The sequence below is a fragment of the Hippopotamus amphibius genome, chromosome 5 (assembly GCF_030028045.1).
Source record: "Hippopotamus amphibius kiboko isolate mHipAmp2 chromosome 5, mHipAmp2.hap2, whole genome shotgun sequence".
Taxonomy (NCBI): domain Eukaryota; kingdom Metazoa; phylum Chordata; class Mammalia; order Artiodactyla; family Hippopotamidae; genus Hippopotamus; species Hippopotamus amphibius.
Window position 1 is genome coordinate 62,155,997 of NC_080190.1, and position 21,940 is coordinate 62,177,936.

The 21,940-nt window shown below is 34.2% G+C and overlaps 1 protein-coding gene across 9 annotated transcripts in view; it reads right to left on the bottom strand.

Annotated features, from left to right (window-relative positions):
* ADK (adenosine kinase) overlaps window positions 1–21,940 on the bottom strand; it is a 508,591-nt gene that overhangs the window by 79,716 nt on the left and 406,935 nt on the right. For all 9 annotated transcript variants that reach the window (XR_009053638.1, XM_057734106.1, XM_057734101.1 and 6 more), the window contains 2 exons: window positions 21,394–21,429; window positions 11,632–11,746 (listed from right to left, as the gene is read on the bottom strand). Coding sequence is in view for 8 of the 9 variants with exons in the window: in XM_057734106.1 (XP_057590089.1) it covers window positions 11,632–11,746; window positions 21,394–21,429 (151 nt within the window). In the remaining variant the exon portion in view is untranslated. The remainder of the gene's footprint in view (window positions 1–11,631; window positions 11,747–21,393; window positions 21,430–21,940) is intronic.

A 21,940-nucleotide genomic window follows, 5' to 3' on the forward strand; every position in this document is an offset into this window, starting at 1 on the left:
AAATTAAATATATTTCTATAGAAGAAAGAAAGAAGAAAACAGTAAATACCAGAAATTTTAAAAATGAAAACCAAACATATAGTTGAAGAAATCAACAAAGGCAGAGTTGGTTCTTTATAAGACTAATATAATTGATAAACCTTGTGGAGGCCATCAAAATGTGTCTCTCAGATCTGCCATGTGCACTAACTGACTGATGGAGCCAGCTGTGCTCTGAATTCACCACTGCTTTCATGCTGGGGCCATGCTTCCCATAAGCATGGGACTGAGCACAGCAGAAAGACTATGGAGTTCTATTCTTGAGAGATGTGGAACTCCATTGGGCAACTCTGCTTGATGAGCAACTTTGGTTTGAGGACTCCTCACTGACCTGGTCAAAACTTAACTGTATTACAATCTAAGCCTCCTCCTACCGAACCTACTTTCTTTCTCTCTTTCTAACACAGGGGACAGACCTGCAGCACAATTTGACAGGTCTTCTTGCCCCCTTTGGCTCCCATCTTATTTCCCTTCACAGGTGTTTCCTTCAATAAATCTTTTGATGTCTAGCCACATCTTGGCATCTACTTCTTGGAAAATCCTAATAAAGTAAACCTCTAGGAAGAGTGATCAAACAAAAGAGAGCACAAATTTAATTCCGAGGTCAGGAATTAAAAAAGAACATCACTATAGATCCTATAGTAATTAGGAAGATGAGAGAATATTATGAATAATTTTATGCTAACAAATTTTAATATTTTAATATTTAGATGAAAAAAATTTCTAGAAAAGCACAATTTATCAAAACCAGTATAGGAAGAAATGGAAAAAGCTGAACATTCCTATTCAAAGGATTCATTCCTATTCAAAGGATATTTTGATGGGTGATCTCTTGAAAATATTTACATATAACTACCATCAGTCTTATAAAACTCTTCCAGAACAGAAAAAGGCACCTTCTAATTCACTTTGTAAGATCATCATAATGTTCCTACCCAAACTGACAAGATGTTACGAGAAAGGAAAATAACAAGGCAAACTCTCTCATCAGCAACACCACAAAAATCTGAAACAAAACATAATCATGATGCCTTATAGGGCCAGGACAGGGAGGGTGGAAGGGAGTCGCAGGAGGGAGGGGATATGGGGATATATGTATAAATACAGCTGATTCACTTTGGTGTACTTCGAAAGCTGGTACAAGAGTTTAAAGCAATTATAATCCAATAAAAAGCTTAAAAAAAAACCCATAATCAGATCAAATCCAATTATATATTAAAAGAATATCAGGACTATATAGGGATTATCCCAAGAATGCAAAGGTGGTTTATCACTCCAAAATCAAGCTGTAATTCACACGTTAAAAGAAAAAAACAAGGAAAGAAATCATACAGTAATCTTAATAGATGCAGAAAAGTTGTTGGATAAAATTCAACATCCTTTCATGAGTAAAAAAAACCCTTAACAACAACAACAGTGAAACTCTTAGCAAACTTATTAATGGAAGAAGACTTCCTTAATGTGATAAAAAATATCTACAAAGAGATCGTAGCAAACATTGTCCTTTTTTGATGAAGTATTTAAGGTTTTTCACCTGTTGGCAATGAGACAAAGATGCTCAATATAACCATTTCAACTGTACTCATGTTGCACATGCCTTACTGTGCTAGTTAGTACAGTAAGAAAACTAAAAAAAAAAGTAAACAACTGGGAAAGAAGAAGCGAAACTGTAGAACTGTAATTATTCACAGATGATACTGTTATATATACAGAAAATCCTAAATAATCAACAGACATATTAAAATTAACAAAAACAAGACCATTATAAAAAATCTATATACCAATAAAAAACAGAAACTGAAATCTAAAAGGACAGCATTTTAAAATATACAGCATCAAAAAACAAATAACTAGGAACCTTACAAAGATAGATATACAGACTATTACACTGAAAACAACAAACATTTTGAGAAAAATTAAAGACCACCTAAAGTAACAAAGGGAAATAGTCTATGGATTGGAAAACACAATAGTATAAGGATATCCATTCTCTCCAACCGAAATGCAGATTCAATATGATCTCAATAAAAATTCTATTAAGAATTTGATAAACAAAACCTTGGGGATGACAACAAGCTGATTCTGGAATTTACATAGAAATGCAAAGGGCCAAGAAAAACCAGGACAATCCTGAAGAACAAAATTAGAAAGCTGATATTGGGACTTCCCTAGTAGCTCAGTGGTTAAGAATCCACCTGCCAATGCAGGGGCGACGGGTTTGATCCCTGGTCCAGGAAGATCCCACATGTCGAGAAGCATCTAAGCCTGTGTGCCACAACTACTGAGCCCAAGTGCTGCAACTACTGAAGCCCATGTGCAAGAGAAGCCACCACAATGAGAACCACAATAAAGAGTGGATCACAATAAAGAGTAGCCCCTGCTCACCACAACTAGAGAAAGCCTGCTCACAGCAACGAAGACCCAACGCAGCTAAAAAAGAAAACAAAAAAAAAAAAGAAAAAAAAAAAGCTGACATTGTCAGATAAAAAGGGTGATTATAAATTAAGTAACTGACAGTGTAAATTGGTACAAGAATAAAGAGAACAATGGAATAGAATAAATAGTCTAGAAAAAGGGTCACAGATATAAGGTCATCTGAAATGTGACAAATTTAGTGCAGTTAGGAAAAGGATGATGGGTCAACTTTTACTCATATGGACAAAATAATTGAATCATGCCCTCTAGCCCACATCATATATAAAAACTAATTCTAATTCTAAATGGACTGTGGATCTAGATGAAAAAAATTAAAAAATAAATACTTGAGAAAAAAAGAATAGGAAAACTGGAACTGAAAAATGAAACCCTTCTTAGTTATAACTATGGTGGTGGTTACATAAACTTATGCATTTGTCAAAACACAGAGAACTTGATACCATAGTGAATTTCACTTATTAAAAAAACAACCCAGAAATGAAAGGAAATCAAAATCAAATACAAACTCTAACAAATGAACATAATTGCATTACAAATGAATAATATAACCACAATGAAGTGGATGGGATGAAAGAAGTAACTTAAAGTTACTTTTGGATAACAGTATTTTGCCTAGATACTGTAAGGCTAAAGACAAAAAGAACTATAAACTAACACTATACATTAAGGAAATGTGTTCCACACAACGGCACAGGTAAACAATTCAAAACTACTTTAGGATGGAAAAAACACTAACCATATCTTACATAACTAAACCAGAACTTTCACTGTCAGAGGAAGTTATAAATAAGGAAAGGGAGAAAGCTAAAATGAACTCTGTTGTTGGACTGGAATCAAAGGTATCAGTTTGAACTCATGGAATTTAAATACATAAATGGATAAAAATAGATACAGAAATAAATATAGATGTGTGTAGATTCATGGGTTGTTATACATCCATATATTGCCAATTTATTTGTAAGAGGGCCTAGAAGCAATGATCCTCAAGCAGCAACAAGCATATCTGGCAGCACCCAGATCTGGGTTTCTAAAAACACTTCCTAATAAAAGAAGCTGAGGTTATTTGAAGAAGTAATTGATTCTCAGACTGAGGCAGGTAAATACAAGAGCCTAGAACATTTTATGTTGTCAAAAAGTAAGGTAGTGCTTAAAAAAGTATAGGGACAGAGCAAGATAACAAGTCTATATACTGTATGATTCTATTTTAAAAAGAAGCAAAATAAATTGTTAGCAGTAGAAGCCAAAATAATGAGTAAATTTGGTGGGGGTAATGATTAGGAGGGGAGCACAAGGGGTAGCTTCTAAAGTGCTATAAGTGTTCTATCACTTGATCTGGTGGTAGTTGGCACCGGTGTGTTCACATAATGAAAGTTTGTACCAATTTTGCATCCACACTATATTTCAAAACAAACTATCCAAGATGTTCTATATTTTTCATTATGGTAGTTGTTACATGTTATCTGGCAAAATATATGTGCATTTTACTACACGTAATCTATACCTCAATAAACCTGATTAAAGGTCATTCCAAAAATAAATGCTACAATAAGGCTAACATTTGCCTAGTGTAGGCTGTCTCCCATTTTGCTTTCTAGCTTTGATAGAAAGGTGTGTTGAAAGAAGTTTCATTTCTCGATAGGCCTGAGATCACTAAACCATGTAAACCATGCCCCAAAGAAATTACTTTGTCAGGAATGTGACAGTTTCACATATGTCATTCTAAATTATTATTATTTTTAATTAATTAATTTATTGGCTGTGTTGGGTCTTTGTTGCTGTATGCAGGCTTTCTCTAGTTGCGGCAAGCGGGGGCTACTCTTTGTTGTGGTGCACAAGCTCCTCATTGCAGTGGCTTCTCTTGTCATGGAGCACGGGCTCTAGGTGCGTGGGCTTCAGTAATTGTGGCTCATGGGCTCTAAAGCACAGGCTCAATAGTTGTGGCACACAGGCTTAGTTGCTCTGCGGCATGTGGGATCTTCCTGGAGCAGGGATTGAACCCATGTCCCCTGAATTGGCAGGCGGATTCTTAACCACTGCGCAACCTAGGAAGCCCCTAAATTATTTTTGACCTCTAGGCTAATTAAAGGACTTTGTCATTTGTTACTTGTTTATATTCATAGTTAAGAAATATATATTCTGTAAAATCTCATCTGGTAAGAACTTTTTTCTATGAATGCCATATACAGACATTCTGAAAGAATGCTACTTAATTTGTTCCATCCACACCATTACCAACCTATGCCAACAAGAACATGATTTAAAATTGGTTTGGCTACAGTAGAGATAACATTTTCAAAGTGATTTATAATAATATTTTGTAGCAGTAGGAGTTGTGATGATGTGCTGACATTATTCTTCCAGCTGCTGAGATTGTTTTCCTTTAGAGTTTGCACATTTTCTTTTGCACACCTTCTGTGCTTTATGCCTACTAGAATTGCAAATCACACTGACCTTTTCTTAGAGAGTAATGGGCAGCACTGAGTGTTTTCAAACAACATGAAAACGTAACTAGCAAATGGAGTGACAAGTTTAAGAACCCAAGAACACGAAGACAAGAAACTTCAATAACCCCATTTACTCATAATGAAATGACAAAGCGCACTATGATGTGACTATCTTATAAGTTTCCTAGAGGCAGGAGACTACTTAAAGTAGTATATAGATTACTTGTTATTGTGGATTGGTCCTTGTTACTTTGTGATTTACTGAGAAAGAGAAGCATTCAACCAGACCTGACTTATTGAAGTATTAGATGCTTAGCTGCCAGAAGATTTTGTTTCCATTATCCCATAGGATCACAGAACCTGAAGCAACATTATCAAATCACCTAATCCAATCGTTCTCAAAGTGAGAGATGGAGGATAGACATCATTGGTATACCACCTAGGGAGCTTTTTCAACAAATACACAACCCTACACTCCCCTTCCCTCAGTCTCTATTACCCCCATCCTTATACATTTTCTTGAGGATGTTTATTCTAACTCTTCACTGGACATATCGGATTGAGGGGAAGGTGTTTTTATGAAGGGAGGGCTATATTTACCAAAAGCCCATTAGGTGATTCTAATACAACAGCAGCAATCTTCCAGTTGAAAACCTCTGACCTAGTCTGTTTCTCCTGTTTGGGCAAAATTCAAACAGACTGGAAAACTCTGAAAGTATTCAGAAAAGTCTACAATTTATTCTTCAGTGGACCTACTTTATTGTTTTATAACAGCCACTGTGTAAAATACATTATTTTCAGTTCAGAACAAAAGTTCTATTGCTTCTTCCAATTTTTAGTGACATATTTAGCACAGAAACTTGGAGAAATTTAAACTTGCTATAAAGACACATATATGTACATGTATATATATATTTATATGGGTGCAGGTAAAAACTCTTTATTTTTTCACTACAATCCTTATTATAGTAAGATGTTAATATATGAAGACCTTATTAGCAGCTGCTTTCCAGTAGGTAATTTTTAGTCTTAGTTTTTCTAAAGTTTACAGACACAGAAATTATTTCCCTAATCTGACTCCCATGCTACCAACAGGTTCATTCAACATCTATTAAAAGGATCAAAATGGATATAATCATCTTTTCTTTCCTGCCCTTCATCCCTAGTCTCTTACTCTTATTACTTTCCAGTCCCCCTTCAATCCCCTCACTCCCCAAAAAGCTAGGAACTCAATTAGCCTGCAAACAATGAACCAGTGATTGGTATGTGACAAAACCTCTGGGCTGGAAGGACAGAGGATGGACACCCAAATGAAACAGAGGTGACCAAAAAAATAGGGTAAGTGGAAAAGGCTTAAGATTCACAAGCAATTTATGGGAGAGAAATTCAAAGAATTACGTGTATAAAATAAGAGAAAGTAGTTTATAGACTCTGTATCTCAAAAGGAGAAAGGTCTATAGAAATTAAACACCAAGGAAACTAATTTTGTTACATTATTACTAAATGCCACAAACTTAGCAGTGATCATTTAAAAGTACTCTACAGTGTGAGGTTTAAGGAGCAATGATTCCTAATTAGCGTTTTAATAAGTGTGTTAGCACTGCCTTGTGCCATTCTGGAATGTCACTTATGGTAAAATAAGGGACACTTTCCTTCCCCATCTTCCATTAGTATTTTAATGCTAGGAGGTGGGAAAAAGCTGATCCATATTCAAAAGGAAAGGAGGAAAAACAATAACAAATTGGCATCTCTTCTGTGAATTGCCCCACAGGCCAAGCATTTTTATGTTCTTAATCATTATTAAATGACTTAACATGACACCTAGAGCCTGGCGAATGATTGCATCCTGACATGAGAACGAATTACAAATGAAATGAAAGATCAAGCCGTATTAGAGGATTGCCTCTGGGAAATGAAAATCTTTAATTCTCTTTTATTATTGACATTTATTTGGCTGCCATGAATAACAACATAGCAAAGAGATTCAGCTACGCTTGTGCACTGAATAGCTTATCCCAGGGCTCAAAACTGCATTAACATTTATCATGTTTGCTTTTGTAGCTGACACCACTGAACAGATTCTCTATCCATCTTGTATTTATCATGCATTGCAGATATAGTGCATCCTCTAATTTAAGTTCATTTTCATATAGTAGGAACAGCAAAGATTAGCCAGTGCCTTTCCTCAAATAAATTCCTGCTGGTAAGCATCCCTAAGCATGGTTTAATAGATTTAATAAAGAACAAAATGAGTTGACAAGGAAATTCAGTCACAGGAAGGGGAGGCTAATTTTAAAGGTTTCAATTTTGGGAAAATTGTGCAAACTCACAACCAGGAAGAAACTTGTACAATATGTAGATCTGGAATATATAAAGGCTTAAAATAAATGTCTCCATAAAGAGCAACAAATTGCATTTTATGAATCTGAAGGCAGTACAACCGTTTCTATAAGATTAAAAATCTGCATGTTTTTCACTTTTCCAAAGAGAGTTCACTGCTAAAACAGGAACAGGCCACATACAGGAAGACAGCAATCTAGACAGTTATTATCAATGATGGGATATCTTTTCCTCACTTATTTCTTTTCTCCCTTGTACAAATTAACAACATGGTATTTCCTGTCACAACAATTAAAGATTATATACTACCTGGCGCCTTTGCTCACATGATCCTCTTTGACTGCACTGCCCTCCTTTAAGTCCTTCCTATAATTCAAGGCTTAGCAAGGATATCAATGTGTCTTGGGAAAACCACTTGATAACCACTTGATATCTCTGAATTTTGTCTGAAAAATTATTTTTTTACTTTTCCTTCTGTTTTATATACTTTTAATTATGGAGAATTTTAAACATTTATAGAAGTGGAAGTAATAGCATAATGACCACCCCTGTAAATCTATCACCTGGCTTCCACAATTACTAACTCATGACAAATTTCATTTCATCTATAACCCAACTTCACTATTTACCACTCACTGAATTATTTTGAAACATATTTTTTGTAGTAAATTTCTCAATTTTTCTTTTGACAATTCTAAAATAAGAAAATTGAAATAAATTAACTGTACGGTTCCTTTCCCCCATAATTTGACAATAATTTCTTCTTTCAACCACTTCAGGCTTATATATTTAATTCAATAAAAAATCTACTCCATATTCACTATAACATCTTTCTTCAAGCTTTATCGATCTCCTTCTTTGAGTCAATACAACCCATATAGCCTATTTCGATAATTAAGAAATATAATTATACTCTGTTGTATTCATATTTTGATGTGTACCAATTTTATTTCCCACTTAGCACTTTAAGGCTATTTTAAATTTCCATGTTCAGCAGAGTACTAAACAAACACAAAGGTAATAATTGCTACTGTTTATAATAATTATTAATTAACTGATTGGTTTTATTCCTAAGGGTTCAGAGAGTATTTAAAGTTTTGTATTTTGGTTTTAAATACTAGGCACCATCATGTTCACAATATTACTCATTTTAATCAATAAACATTTGTTTATAGATGAAATTCCTATTCTATTTCTATGAGAGCTATAAAATAGATGGCTGAGTAAAAACAGAAGTGAGGTTTTCTTCTTGAAGTTTAAAACCAAGGAAGTAACTTATTGGGCTGGCCAAAAGGTTAGTTTGTTTTTTTCCCGTAAGATGGCTCTAGTAGCATTCCGTTGTCTTTAACATCATCTGAAACAATTTTGTTGGATTGTATGTGACAGCTGTCATATCAGCATGCATTTAAAAAAAGACTTTATCAAAATTGGTGAATTTTTGTGTAGCCGTTTTAGTATTGAAGATGGAAGAAAAAAGTAACATTTTCAGCATATCATGCTTCATTATTTCAAGAAAGGTAAAATGCAAAAAAAAAAAGTTTGTGCAGTGTATGGAGAAAGTGCTATGACTGAATCTGTCAAAAGTGGTTCGCGAAGTTTCATGCTGGAGATTTCTCGCTGGACGATGTTCCACGGTCAGGTAGACCAGTTGAAGTTGATAGTGATCAAATCAAGACATTAATTAAGAACAATCAACATTATGCCATGCAGGAGTTAGCCGACATACTCAAAATATCCAAATCAAGCGTTGAAAACCATCTGCACCAGCTTGCTATCACTGCTTTGATGTTTACGTTTCACATAATTTAAGCAAAAAAAACCCTTCTTGACCATATTTCGGTACGCGCTTCTCCACTTAAATGTAATGAAAATGGTCCGTTTTTAAAACAAATCGTGATGGGTGATAAAAAATGGATACTGTACAATAATGTGGAAAGGAAGAGATCATGGGGCAAGCAGAATGAACCAACGTTGACCACACCAAAGGCCAGTCTTCATCCAAAGAAGGTGATGTTGTGTGTATGGTGGGATTAGAAGGGAGTCCTCTATTATGAGCTCCTTCCGGAAAACCAAATTATTAATTCCAACAAGTACTGCTCCCAATTAGGCCAAGTGAAAGTGGCACTTCAATGAAAAGCGTCCAGAAGTAGTCAACAGAAAACGCTTAATCGTCCATTAGAATAATGCAAGACCGCATGTTTCTCTGATGACCAAGCAAAAACTGTTACAGCTTGGCTGGGAAGTTCTGATTCATTTGCTGTATTCACCAGACATTGTACTTGTGGATTTCCATTTATGTTGGTCTTTATAAAATTCTCTTAATGGAAAAAAATTTCAATTCCCTGGGAGACTGTAAAAGGCACCTGGAACAGTTCTTTGCTTAAAAAGATAAAAAGTTTGGGGAAGATGGAATTATGAAGTTGTCTGAAAAATGGCAGAATGTAGTGGCGCAAAAGAGTGAATATGTTGTTCAATAAAGTTCTTCATAAAAATGAAAAATGTGTCTTTTGTTTTTACTTAAAAACCAAAGGAACTTTTCGGCCAATCTAATATTTCTGAATTCTATTTGCTCACAATCAGATAAATTTATTTTATTCAAGCACAGGTATTTGGTAAGTAAAATGTATTTTTTTTCAAATAAGACATTTCTAGACTGACAATATCTCCAAAATATCAAAGAAAATAAACTAAATCAAAGTGGATTTACTCAACTAAATTTTAATAAGTTAAGTTCTTGAAAATGAAATCTTTTCTACTGAGGGAGGATAGTTGTATTTATTGAAATAAACAATAAAAAGTACTTTATCATAGAAATAGAATAAACAGTCCTAAAGTTTGTAGGGAACCATAAAATACCCTGAATAGGCAAAGCATCTTGAGAAAAAGAGCAAGGCTGGAGGCATCACACATCCTGATTTCAAATGATATTACAAAGACAGAGTAGTCAAAACAGTATGGTACTTCAGCATAAAAACAAACACATAGATCAATGGAACAGAATAGAGAGCCCAGAAATAAACCCACACACATATGGTCAATTTAATTTATGACGAAAGAGCCAAGAGTATACAATGGGGAAAGGATAGTCTCTAAAATAAATGGTGTTGGGAAAACCAGATAGCCATATGCAAAAGAATGAAACTCAACCACTATCTTACAACATACATAACCATCACCTCAAAATGGATGAAAGAAAAGAACCCCAAAAAACTCTTAGAGGGAAACAAAGGGGGATAAGGCCTTGACATTGATCTTGATGATGATTTTTTGGATTTGACACCAAAAGCAAAGGCCAAAAAAGCAATAATAAACAAGTGGGAGTTCAAGATAAAAACTTCTGTATAGCAAAGGAAACCATCAACAAAATGAAAAGGCAACTTACAGAATGGGAGAAAATATTTCCAAGTCATGTACCTGACAAGGAATAAAAATCCAAAATATATAAAGAACTCATACAACTCAATAGCAAAACCCCAAATAATCCAATTAAAAAATGGGCAGAGGATCTAAATAGACATTTTTTCAAAAGAAGACAACAGATGGCCGACAGATACATGAAAAGGTGCTGAACATAACTAATTATCAGGAAAATACAAATCAAAACCACAATGAGGTATCACCTCACATCTGTTAGAAGGGCTATCATCATAAAGACAAAATAAATGTTGGCAAGGACATGGAGAAGAGGGTACCCTTGTGCACTGTTGGTGGGAATGTAAATTGGTGCAGCTGCTATGAAAAACAGTATGGAGGCTCCTTAAAAAATTATAAGTAGAACTATCATATGATCCAGCAACTTTACTTCTGAGTAATTATCCAAAGGAAACAAAAACACTAACCAAAAGAGATATCTACATCCCCATGTTCGTTGCATGGGGATGTCTATTATTTACAATAGACAAGACATGGAAAAAACCTAGGTGTCCACTGATAGACACTTAGGATGGATAGACTTCAGAATAGATAAAGAAAATATGGTATACACACACACATATGTACACACAACTAAAATATTATTCAGCCATAAAAAGAAGGAAACGCTGCCATTTGAAACAATATGGATGAACATACAGGGCACTATGCTAAGCGAAATAAATCAGAAATGGAAAGACAAATACTGCATGATCTCAATTACAGACAGAATTAAAAAACAAAAAACAAACCAAAGTCATAGATACAGAGAACAGACTGGTGGGTGCCAGAGGCAGGAATGGGGGTTGGGGTGAGGGGGAGTGAAATCCATGAAGGTGGTAGGAAAAGAAAAAGAAAAGAAAGTACATTGCTTTGAATAAATTATAATAGAAAGAATACAGAATTTTGTTACAATGATTACTCTCTATAATACCGGGTTTCTCCCAGTTTCCATATGTACCTGTAGCCAGTATGGTGTCATCTCTCCCTTGAGTGAAAATCACGATTCGCTGCCTCTTCGAGTTCACCTTTGGCAGAGCTTGTGTCTTTTTGGCTATTTCTTTAATGTCTTCAGTCTATTAATAGAAAGGAGAAAAAAAATTCTCAAAACCAACAGTATAAATTAAAATTTTATCAGTAGATTAAGGATTTAGCTTCTCATGCTCAAAATAAGAAAGACCTGAACATGTATTAAGAGGTATTATTTAAAAATTTTAACCACATACATAGAGAAGTAAATAGAATACTACAACAATCTTCAAGGAACCCACCATCAAGCTGCAACAATTTTAAATTTATATGAATCTTATTTCATCTATATACTTTTATCTGCCTGCCTTTCATATTATTCTAAAGCAAATTTCAGATACTATATAATGTCACATGTAAATGTTTTAGTATGTATTCCTGAAAGGTGACTGAAACATAACTATACGACTATTATCATATTTTTTTCTGCATCAATACAATACTTTTATTACTGTAGCTTTACAATGTTTTGATATATTGTAATACAAAAACATTTTCAAAAAGATCTTGAATATTGTTGACCTCATTTTTCTGGATCAACTTTAAGAAAAGCATATGAAGTTCTCTTCAAAAAAATTCCTCTTCAGATTTTTACTGGGTTTATATTGACTAGATGATTTCAGGAAACTTTCAGATTGTGCTTCAACTCCAGATTCATAATACATTAATTCAGGTATTTTCTATATCTTTTCATAATTTTTTTTCATTCAAGCGCTACAGTTTGGGAGTTTATTATTGGTTATTTTGCAGATTTTATTGCTCTAGGTTGTGGAAACTTTTTTCAATTATATTTTTCAACTAGGATTTGCTGGTACTTAGGAAACACTATTATTTTATTTATCTGATGCAGTCACTTTATTGACCTTTTGTAGGAATATTATCGTATTTTAAAAAATTAACAATAATTATTTAATACCAACAAAAACAGTTTTCAAATTTCCAGTTAATGAGAAATTTGTAAAAAGAGCAATACTTAATTATTTTAGAGGTTTACAGAGTGTAATTATGCTGATTCTGGAAATAATGCAGTTACTAGAGTGACAAATTTTTCAAAGAACTAAAATAAGAGAAAGATGCTAACCATTTCCTAGAGACAATTTTATTTTAAAGATAAAGTTTAAAAAATTACAAATTAATTCTAGAAACCCTCATGCTATTTATCATATCACATAGGCTGCAAAGTTTTACATCACAAATGTTCTGTCTTGAAAGCTAACTCTTGAGCTATGGGTTAGATTTTTAGAATCATGTTTTCAACAATTTTAGATAATTAAAAAACCCATGTCTGAATTCAGTGGGCATCTAAAATTGTCCATGGTTTGGGGTTTGTTGGTAGTTTACTCTACCACTGCGTAAAGTTTCAAACAGTTATGGAGAGAGAAATACATACCAGAGGGGAAATATATCTAATAAAGGGAATTAATTAAGATATATAGGAAAGAAAAAGGTAAGCAAGGCAAACAAGTCACATTGGTTATAGACAACATTAGAAACCAAGACGTTTTTAAAGGTATGACAATCTTCAGTGAACTATTTGTATGCTGTTTGTTCACAAAATACTTAAGAAATTCTGGATGATATATGAACCTAAGCATCTCCTACACCTCACATCATGATTCCAGAGGACTGTTGTTTCTGAAAAGAATGGCCACTTGTGGTCGGACAATGCTGCTGACCTTTCAAACATGCTGACTGTTTCACTTTTGGTTGCTTATTTTAGAAGAGAACTAAGCCTGAACTCTGATAAGATGAGAAAAGAAATTCCCTCAGTTTGAGGGGAAAGCCTATTAGAAACAACTGGCAACAGGTGAAAGGACCTCGGGAAATGCCAATGTCTTTTTTTGTTTGTTTTAATTTTTATTGGAGTATAGTTGATTTACAATGTTGTGTTAGTTTCAGGTGAACAGCAACCTGAATCAGTTATGCATGTACATATATCCACTCTTTTTTAGATTCTTTTCCCATATAGGTAATTACAGAGTGTTGAGTAGAGTTCCCTGTGCTATACAGTAGGTCCTTATTATTAGTTATCATTAATGTCTTATAATAATAGTCTTCATTCTCTCAAATAAATGTATACATTAAAAAATTACATATGTTCTCTCAATCTCCTTACCACACACATATTTTACTACTGTAGGATTTTGCTTATGATTGAGTACAGTTCATTTTGAGTAAAGATAAGAGGTAAACTCCAGAAAGATTCACTTTACCATCTTGGGAGTAGAGTCTTATGCATGTACTGGATGTTTTTTAAGTAGAGGTCCTCCTTTAAGGTGGTATAAGGAATAAATTAAGAGTGAAATTAGATTGTCTTATACCAACTCTATCAAAAGATATATTTTTTGTGGGATTTTTGGTAACTTAAAGAAAGATTTAATGTCTCAGATTAAATCCTATAAAAGTGGCAATTTAAGATTGAAATAAAATTTTCAAATACAAAAGATAAATCTTCATAGAAAGGTTACGCTTTATTCTATTTGCATCCATATCCACAGTTCATGCAAAACTCCTCTGTCCCTCTTGGATCACTGTCAGTGTGCACCAAATCTAAATTTCTCACTATGCTTTGAGGAGTCATTGCTTTGCCCTCAACAGCTGATTCCCATCTAGTGGAAAAAACTTTTCTTAAAACTTCAATTTTGTCTTCCCAACAATATATATTTCGAGTTCTATAGCTTCCCTTCCACTCTTCCTTGGTAGATTCTTCTCCCATATACCTGGGTTAACATATCTTAACAGAATGATAAAATTACAAGGGACTTTAGAGTATGACAAAGCTGGATTTACTATTTGTGTGACCTCAAGCAGGTAAATAAACCTCTCTCAAGCTCCATTTCCTCATCTACAAAACTAAGACTAATATTTGTGTTAAAAGATGCTGGGAGTGCAGTATGCTAAAATTAGTGGGCAAAAGTCTGAAAAGAATCAGGATATTTGGGACGTCCCTGGTGGTACAGTGGTTAAGAATCCGCCTGCCAATGCAGGGAAACACGGGTTCAATCCCTTGTCTGGGAAGATCCTACATGCCGTGGAGCAACTAACCCCATGTGCCACATTTACTGAGCCTGCACCCAAGACCCTGTGAGCCACAACTATTGAGCCTGAGTGCCACAACTACTGAAGCCCGTGCTCCACACCAAGAGAAGCTACCGCAATGAGAAGTCCGTACACCACATTGAAGAGTAGCCTGTCACCGCAACTAGAGAAAGCCCGTGGGCAACAACAAAGACCCAACGCAGACAATAAAAATAAATAAATAAATAAATAAATAAATTTATTTCTAAAAAAAAGAAAGAAAAGGAAAAAAAAAATCAGGATATTTCTGCAGTCTCATAGTATCTCCCCATAAGATACTTTTACATTATAGAAGGAAATATAGAATGTTACAGTGGAGAAAGTTGACAGACAGCCCTTCACCCCAGTGATCAAATTTAGTAATGCTATAATTAGTGGGTAAAATAGGATATTTGCACAGTCTCAAAATATCGCCCCCAAGATATTTATTAACTACAACGGGAAAACAGTAACTTTACAGAGGATAAATACCACCTTAACCCAGTGATCAAAGTTAACATCACCAATAGTAAGACACTGGGGTATCATGTACATCTCTGATATGATGCATTGAGAAGCGCACATCACCTCTGTGGTATTTCTGCCAAAAATGCATAACCTCAATTTACTCATGAGAAAATATCAGACAAACCTAAATTGAGGGACATTCTACAAAATGACTGATAGGCACTCTTCAAAAGTATCAAGATCATGAACAACAAGGAACAAGTGAGAAACTGATAGGCAGAGACTAAGAAGATATGACAAATAAATGCAACATGTGACCCTGGATTAGATTTTGAAACAGAAAAAGGAAATTAGAGGAAAAACTGGTGAAATCAGAATAAATTCTGTAGTTCAGTTACTGATATTGTACGAATGTTAATTTCCTGGTTTTGATCATTATATCCTGGTTATGTAAGATGTTAACATTAGGGGAAGCTGAGTGAAAGTTATCTAGAAATTCTCTGTACTATTTTTGCAAATTTTCTTAACCTAAAATTGTTTCAAAATAAAAAGCTAAAAATAGTTTTTTGTGAGGATGAAAGATAAGTGAAAGAGCCTAATGCAATACTTAGCACATGCCAAGTACTTAATAAATATTATTTCCTCTATTTACTGTCATTTTAATACTTTCCAAAATTGTCAAATCCTAAGTTGCCTCAAAATCTCTAGAAAAGGCCTCAAGAGTTTTGAGTATTGAGAATTCAATTATGGTATCTAATAAGAGAGGAGAAAGAAAAAAAGGAAGGAGAAATGGAAGAAAGCTCATACAATTTAGCTATGAGCCATGTATAAAGAGCTATGAGCACTCTAAAGTACTCATTAAATTTTAAGCACTCTAGGCAGTAGGTATTATTACTATACCCCTATTTTATAGATGTAGAAATCAACATTCATGTATATAGCTCTGAAGTACTCATTAAATCTTAACTACTCTAGGCAATAGGCATTATTACTATATCCCCATTTTATAGATGAGGAAATTGAGTCACAGAGAGGTTAAGTAACTTCCTAAGGTCATAAACATACTATGAGGTAGAGCCAGGACTTGCACCCACAAAGTCTGACTCCAGGGATTACACTCGTCCATGTTATCCACAGGTTATCCTGCTTCTATGAATTCTGGCAATGTGCTTTCTGTTGTTATCACAAAACTATAGCATGTTCATCCTAAATCATTTTATGCCACATTCACAAGTCATTGCTGATCTTGCATTTAAATATGATATTTTTCCTTAATTATTCTGGCTTGTACTTTACCCTAGTTAATTTCAACTTCTGAATTTCCAGATATTTCTCATTTTCCAAGGTCATTTGGCAATCTAATTTCCTCCTCCAATATGTTAGACTGTGAGAAAGAAAGAAGTGTAGTTTATACAGTAGAGAGTAGCAGACTCAGAGAGCTGAGCTCTGATTCTGGCTCTATTATCTATTAGCTACGTAACCTTGAACAAGTCATGTAGCTTACTTTTTCTGTTCAACTGATGTGGCAATAGGTGTCCTACCTAGGCCCCCACCCCACCAAGGTTTGTATGAATATTAAATGTATTAATGATATGTTAGAAAAGGTTTTATAAACTGCGAATCATTCCATAAATGTTGAATTATGCTTTTCTTGTCACTGGTGATCACACACTTTAAATTTCACATTGTTTTCCAAATTAAAGAATATATTTTCTTCATTCCATTTTTAACAAGCTGATGATACAAATGTTAAACAATACTGTCACAGTCTACCTACTCCAACAGAATACCAATTGTGGGTGTTCACATACATTGACTCACTTAACCACAGCATATTCTGCTTTGTTTCCTAAATAGGAACTCCTATAATAATTATGGTGTTCACGTGACATGGCAGCCTCCATCCTGTTTCATGCTACCTCCTCCTCACTCACTCCATTCCAGTCACAACGGCCTCCTTTCAGTTCCTGAAGTAAATAGTACATTATGCTCTTTCATATCTGGGGGCCTGTGTACTCTTGTTCCCTCTGTTTGAAATTTGTTTCCCTGCTTTTTGTTTGTTTTTTCTGTCATAGCTAGATATTTGTATTTTTCAAGTTTTACTTCCTCAAGAGAGTCACTTCAATGACCAGCGTATCTAAAATAGGAACCCTCCCACCTTTTCTTTTACTGTACACTCTGGTTACTTCTATCTTGTCTTCAAGGTCTATCAAAGTGTTGGGCACAAAGTTAGTGCTCAGCAAATACTTGCTGAATGAGTAAATGATTAAATGAAGAGAATCTGAAAACTATCATATCTCTCTGTTAATCTAGTGTTTTAAAACTGTCTGCATTTGGGACTCAGTCATCTAGGGAAGCAGCACTGTACTGTCTTAGCCAGCATGACCTGACTTAGTGTCATATTTCCAGAAACTCTTGGTGATCATTCACTGCATTCTTTGCATTTGTGAGGAACACAGGAACCTTAGAAAAATCTTGGAGAATTCTTTGGGAATCAATACCTCCTGAAACTCTCTGTGGACTTGCTATCCAGTGCTGGTCAATGGACCTTTCTGCGATGATGTATATGTTTATATCTGCTCTGTCCAATACGGTAGTCCCTATTTACATAGGTGTGCACTTCAAATGTGCCTAGAGACTGAGGAACTGAATTTTAAATTTTATTTAATTTTAATTTAAATAGCCACATGTGGCTAGTGGATTTGTATTGGATAGCACAGTTCAATACTTTCCTCTCTCACTGGTATAAGATGATAGAGTCATCACTGGTCAGAGAAAGACTACAAGCCTGGAAGCCTCTGGGTAGAGTCATGGGCTGCAGGGAAAGTGGGAAAATATTAAAAGGATTGCTTTATTTCCTCTATGGTTAGAAGAATTGTATTTTAGAGCTAAAATAAGAAAATTAAAATTTGTTGCTTGGAGTAAAACTGAATAACTGATCCAATAGAAAAGGTATGAATTCTCTTCATCATTTGGCATACACTTTATTTCACTAAGAATGAAAATACAAAGAATATTTTTATTTAGGTTTTAGAGGTATGTTCTTCACTTTAAATCAATTTTCAATACTGCTTTTAAAAGGTTTCATAATGAAACATTTTTAAGTACCTTATTTTTATTTAGATTCTAAAAATACAAACCTTTAATCGGTTCAGCTCAAGATAAGGTTGATTTAAAAACACACTGCAGTATGAACCAATTTACCAATATAATAAAAGGCCTCAGGAAACTTTTTACCCCAAGAATTGTCATTTTAAATTTTAGCAGGTCTGTCATTTAACTCAGGCACTATGCAATTTCCCATCAACATATATATATATATATATATATGAATCCTCTCTCTTGTGCTTTGCGCTCTGCCCAGCTTCAGTTTTTATCTCATTCTCCAGTACCCTCCTAAGCTGCCTCTTCTTACTGAAAATTGCCCAATTCATTTTAAAGATTTTTTTCTTAAAGAAGGATTATCTAAAATCTCCAGAGCAGCTAACCAGAATATCATAAACAATGATACTGAGGATATTTACTGATGAATAAACACTGGTTATTTTTAGAGTCATTTGGATTGTTCTCTTGGTAGACAGATCACTAGTGGCAACACTCTGTGGCTTTGGGAACTGACTAGGATTTGTAAGAGAAAATGAGGGTAGGACAGTGGATTTGTGGGAAGAAAAAAAATGCCCACCTTTCTTTTCTTTTTAATTTTTTCATTTCTCTCCTCTTATTCGTGCCCCAAATTAAGAGGTAAAATTAAAGTTGGGAGGAATAAGATACAGATTTTATCTGGTTTGTCACAGCGGACTTGAGAGCACTAACACATTTCCATAGACATGACACTGTTAAGTGATTTATTCTTGTTTGAGTCTTTAAAAATACCAAGTTTCAAACCTATGCTTTCATTTTACTATCTAATGGACTAAGGAAACTTTAATGATATTTAAACATCAGTTTCTCTAGATAGCATTACATATATGGATTATATTTTATTAACAATAGTTACTTCAGGGTATTCTACTGTAAGAGCCATAAGGCTCTTACAGAGTCTGCAATGCTTATAATATTTTAGGGGACCCATGAAGGGACACATCAAGACACTGTGTTTTCTCCAATCTAACACATCATTGTCAAATCACCAACCGAGTCATTTTGCTATGTCAGGAGATAATAAGGTATACTATTATAACCATCATCACTTTGTTTATATGCTGTAATCAGTTGTGGCAGATTTATGGTAAAAAGAAACAACTCTGGAATTAATAACGAAAAACTAATGGAAAGGTTAATATGGTGCTGGTTAGCAGAAAACAGAAAAAGTAGTTTGTTGCTAAGACTGAATTTAAACCAGGCATATTCAAAGCATGTAGCTCAATTCATAGTTTTATATGAATTAGTAAGGTTTAATAAACTATTGATATTAAAATTATCAAGGTACTACAGAATCATGATCGTTTGTGATACAACATTTATTTCTAAGCATCTACAAAATTGGTTATCTTCTAGAACCAAAATACATTTTTAAATGTTAGTACAGAAAATAGGACACAAATTTATACTCTACGTGCTTTTTATCTTTGGAGAATTTTGATGTAACAACAGAGAATATTAATTGTTAATACTGAAATTTAACATTAGTGAAAATTTAAAACATGACTGAAAATATTTACTTACAGTCTCATGATCAAAACATCTGACTTTTAAATTGAATATTCCCTTCATTACACTTAGTCCTATATATCAATTGCCAGTTTGGGAAATTACAAAGTGAAACTTAAATTAGATAAAAATTACTTGGAAATCTTTATTCCTTCTTCTTCATGTGACTCAACCCCATATTCATGAGAATATGTTAAAACAAAAAAAAAGCAAACTCCCAAGAAATGAAGAGTTCCCATTAATTGAGCATTATGAGGCAGAGTTTCCTACCCTGATATAGTTTTCTCATAGGACCTTGAGAGTAGAATACCTATACCACATGCCCACTATCTTCCTCCAAGAAAAGGAAGCTCTATGCCTGGTTGTCAAGTCCTATGACATGGATAGCATACACATGTATCACTTTGTTGCCTGATAATGAATCTGTCTTTAATTTAAATGTTACATTTAAATAATATTTCCATCACAATTTCATACAACACTTTTCTGTAAAAAGTTCAAAGTGAGCTTAATAATATATCCAATCAATGCTCACAGCTTCTGTAGATGGTCAACAGTACTGAGTATGCAAATAAGGAGTTTCTATATATTCCAGCTCTAGTCAAATTAAATTTAAAAAATTACTACCATGAAACACTCCAAGTTGCTGTACAGAACACAGTATTCTACACTGTTCTGGCTAAATAAATATGATAGTCATAAAACTCACAAACTCAGTTAATTCTCTGTCAATTAACCTGGGTTTAGATTAGTCAGTGTTTCCTAACAATTGATTGGAAGGTAGATATTATCTAGGTCTTGTCTATTATCTTAATTTTGCCAACAACAACCACACGGAGTTTGGAATCTTGACAGGATAATATTTCTACCAGGAAAACAGAATCAATTATCTGGAAATTAAAGCAATTATCAATATTTTGTTTCAGAAAGTGTATATGTTTTATGCTATCAAAGGAAAAAAAAGAAGAAAAAGAGAAGGAAAAAAAGAGATTCAAACAGGAAGTTTATATGAGCAGGATTTAAATTAATCAGTTCCTAACAACTGTTAAGTAAAACCTTTTGGAAATTAATTTACAAAATGATAATCTACATGTGGTAGGGTTGAAATTATTTAAACGACATTATATTTCACTACTTAGTCTTGCTCCACCACTGCTTTAGCAGTGAATCCTTATGAAATGTAATGCAGCTAATGAGGTAGCTTTTTAACTGAACAAACTGACAGGCCCCATATCTGCAGAGGCAGCTTGAAATCGTGCCCAACCTCTTGGCTTCCCAAGAGGCTTTTCAAAATTCAATAAATAACATCTGTAGGCGATGTTGGGTGCAGACCTAGCAGAGTGCGTCATAACACTGTGCTGGCAGAACAAAGAAACCATGACGACTGCCAAGTTTCCATGGCAACTGCTGCGAGGCTCTGAGAGTATAATAGCACATCAATCACTGTCCAAAAGAACTTCATTATCAGCTAGAAAAAACCTTTAGGATCTGTTTAGTGTGCAATTGTGGGTTAACTCACCTCAAAACCTTGCTCTCTAGCAAAAGTGGCAGCTTCCTGAAATAAAAAAAAAGAACAGTTAATTATAAAGTGCTAGGTAATGAAGAAATAATCCATTTTGAAACTCATTCAAACAGTCTTCTTTCTACACAATTATCTCAATATACCCACATAGTTCAATTTTTCTTCTTACACCAAAAAAAAAGATTTCTTTTTCCCTTGGCATTAAAAAAAAAAAAAAGGCAGCATAATGTCAACACACTTCACAAGTTGAAATAAAGAATATGTAGTGCATGTTTTTACTGTAGCTGTCACCGTGAGTTCAGGTGTTTTGACCCTAGCAAAGAAAATCATTTGAAACCTAAGGAAGATGCTGATGGTTATGTTTTTAATTAAAACAATACCTTTCAGAAAACTCTTCTGTAGAGAAAAACATCTGCTAATAAATGTATAGATTCAGAAACCCACCATCCTGCAATCCCTGTGAAATTTATTCAGGCAAGGATCATCGATGGATGCTAAATTCATTAGATGAAAGGACGATGCAAAACTGGGTATTTCATGGAAT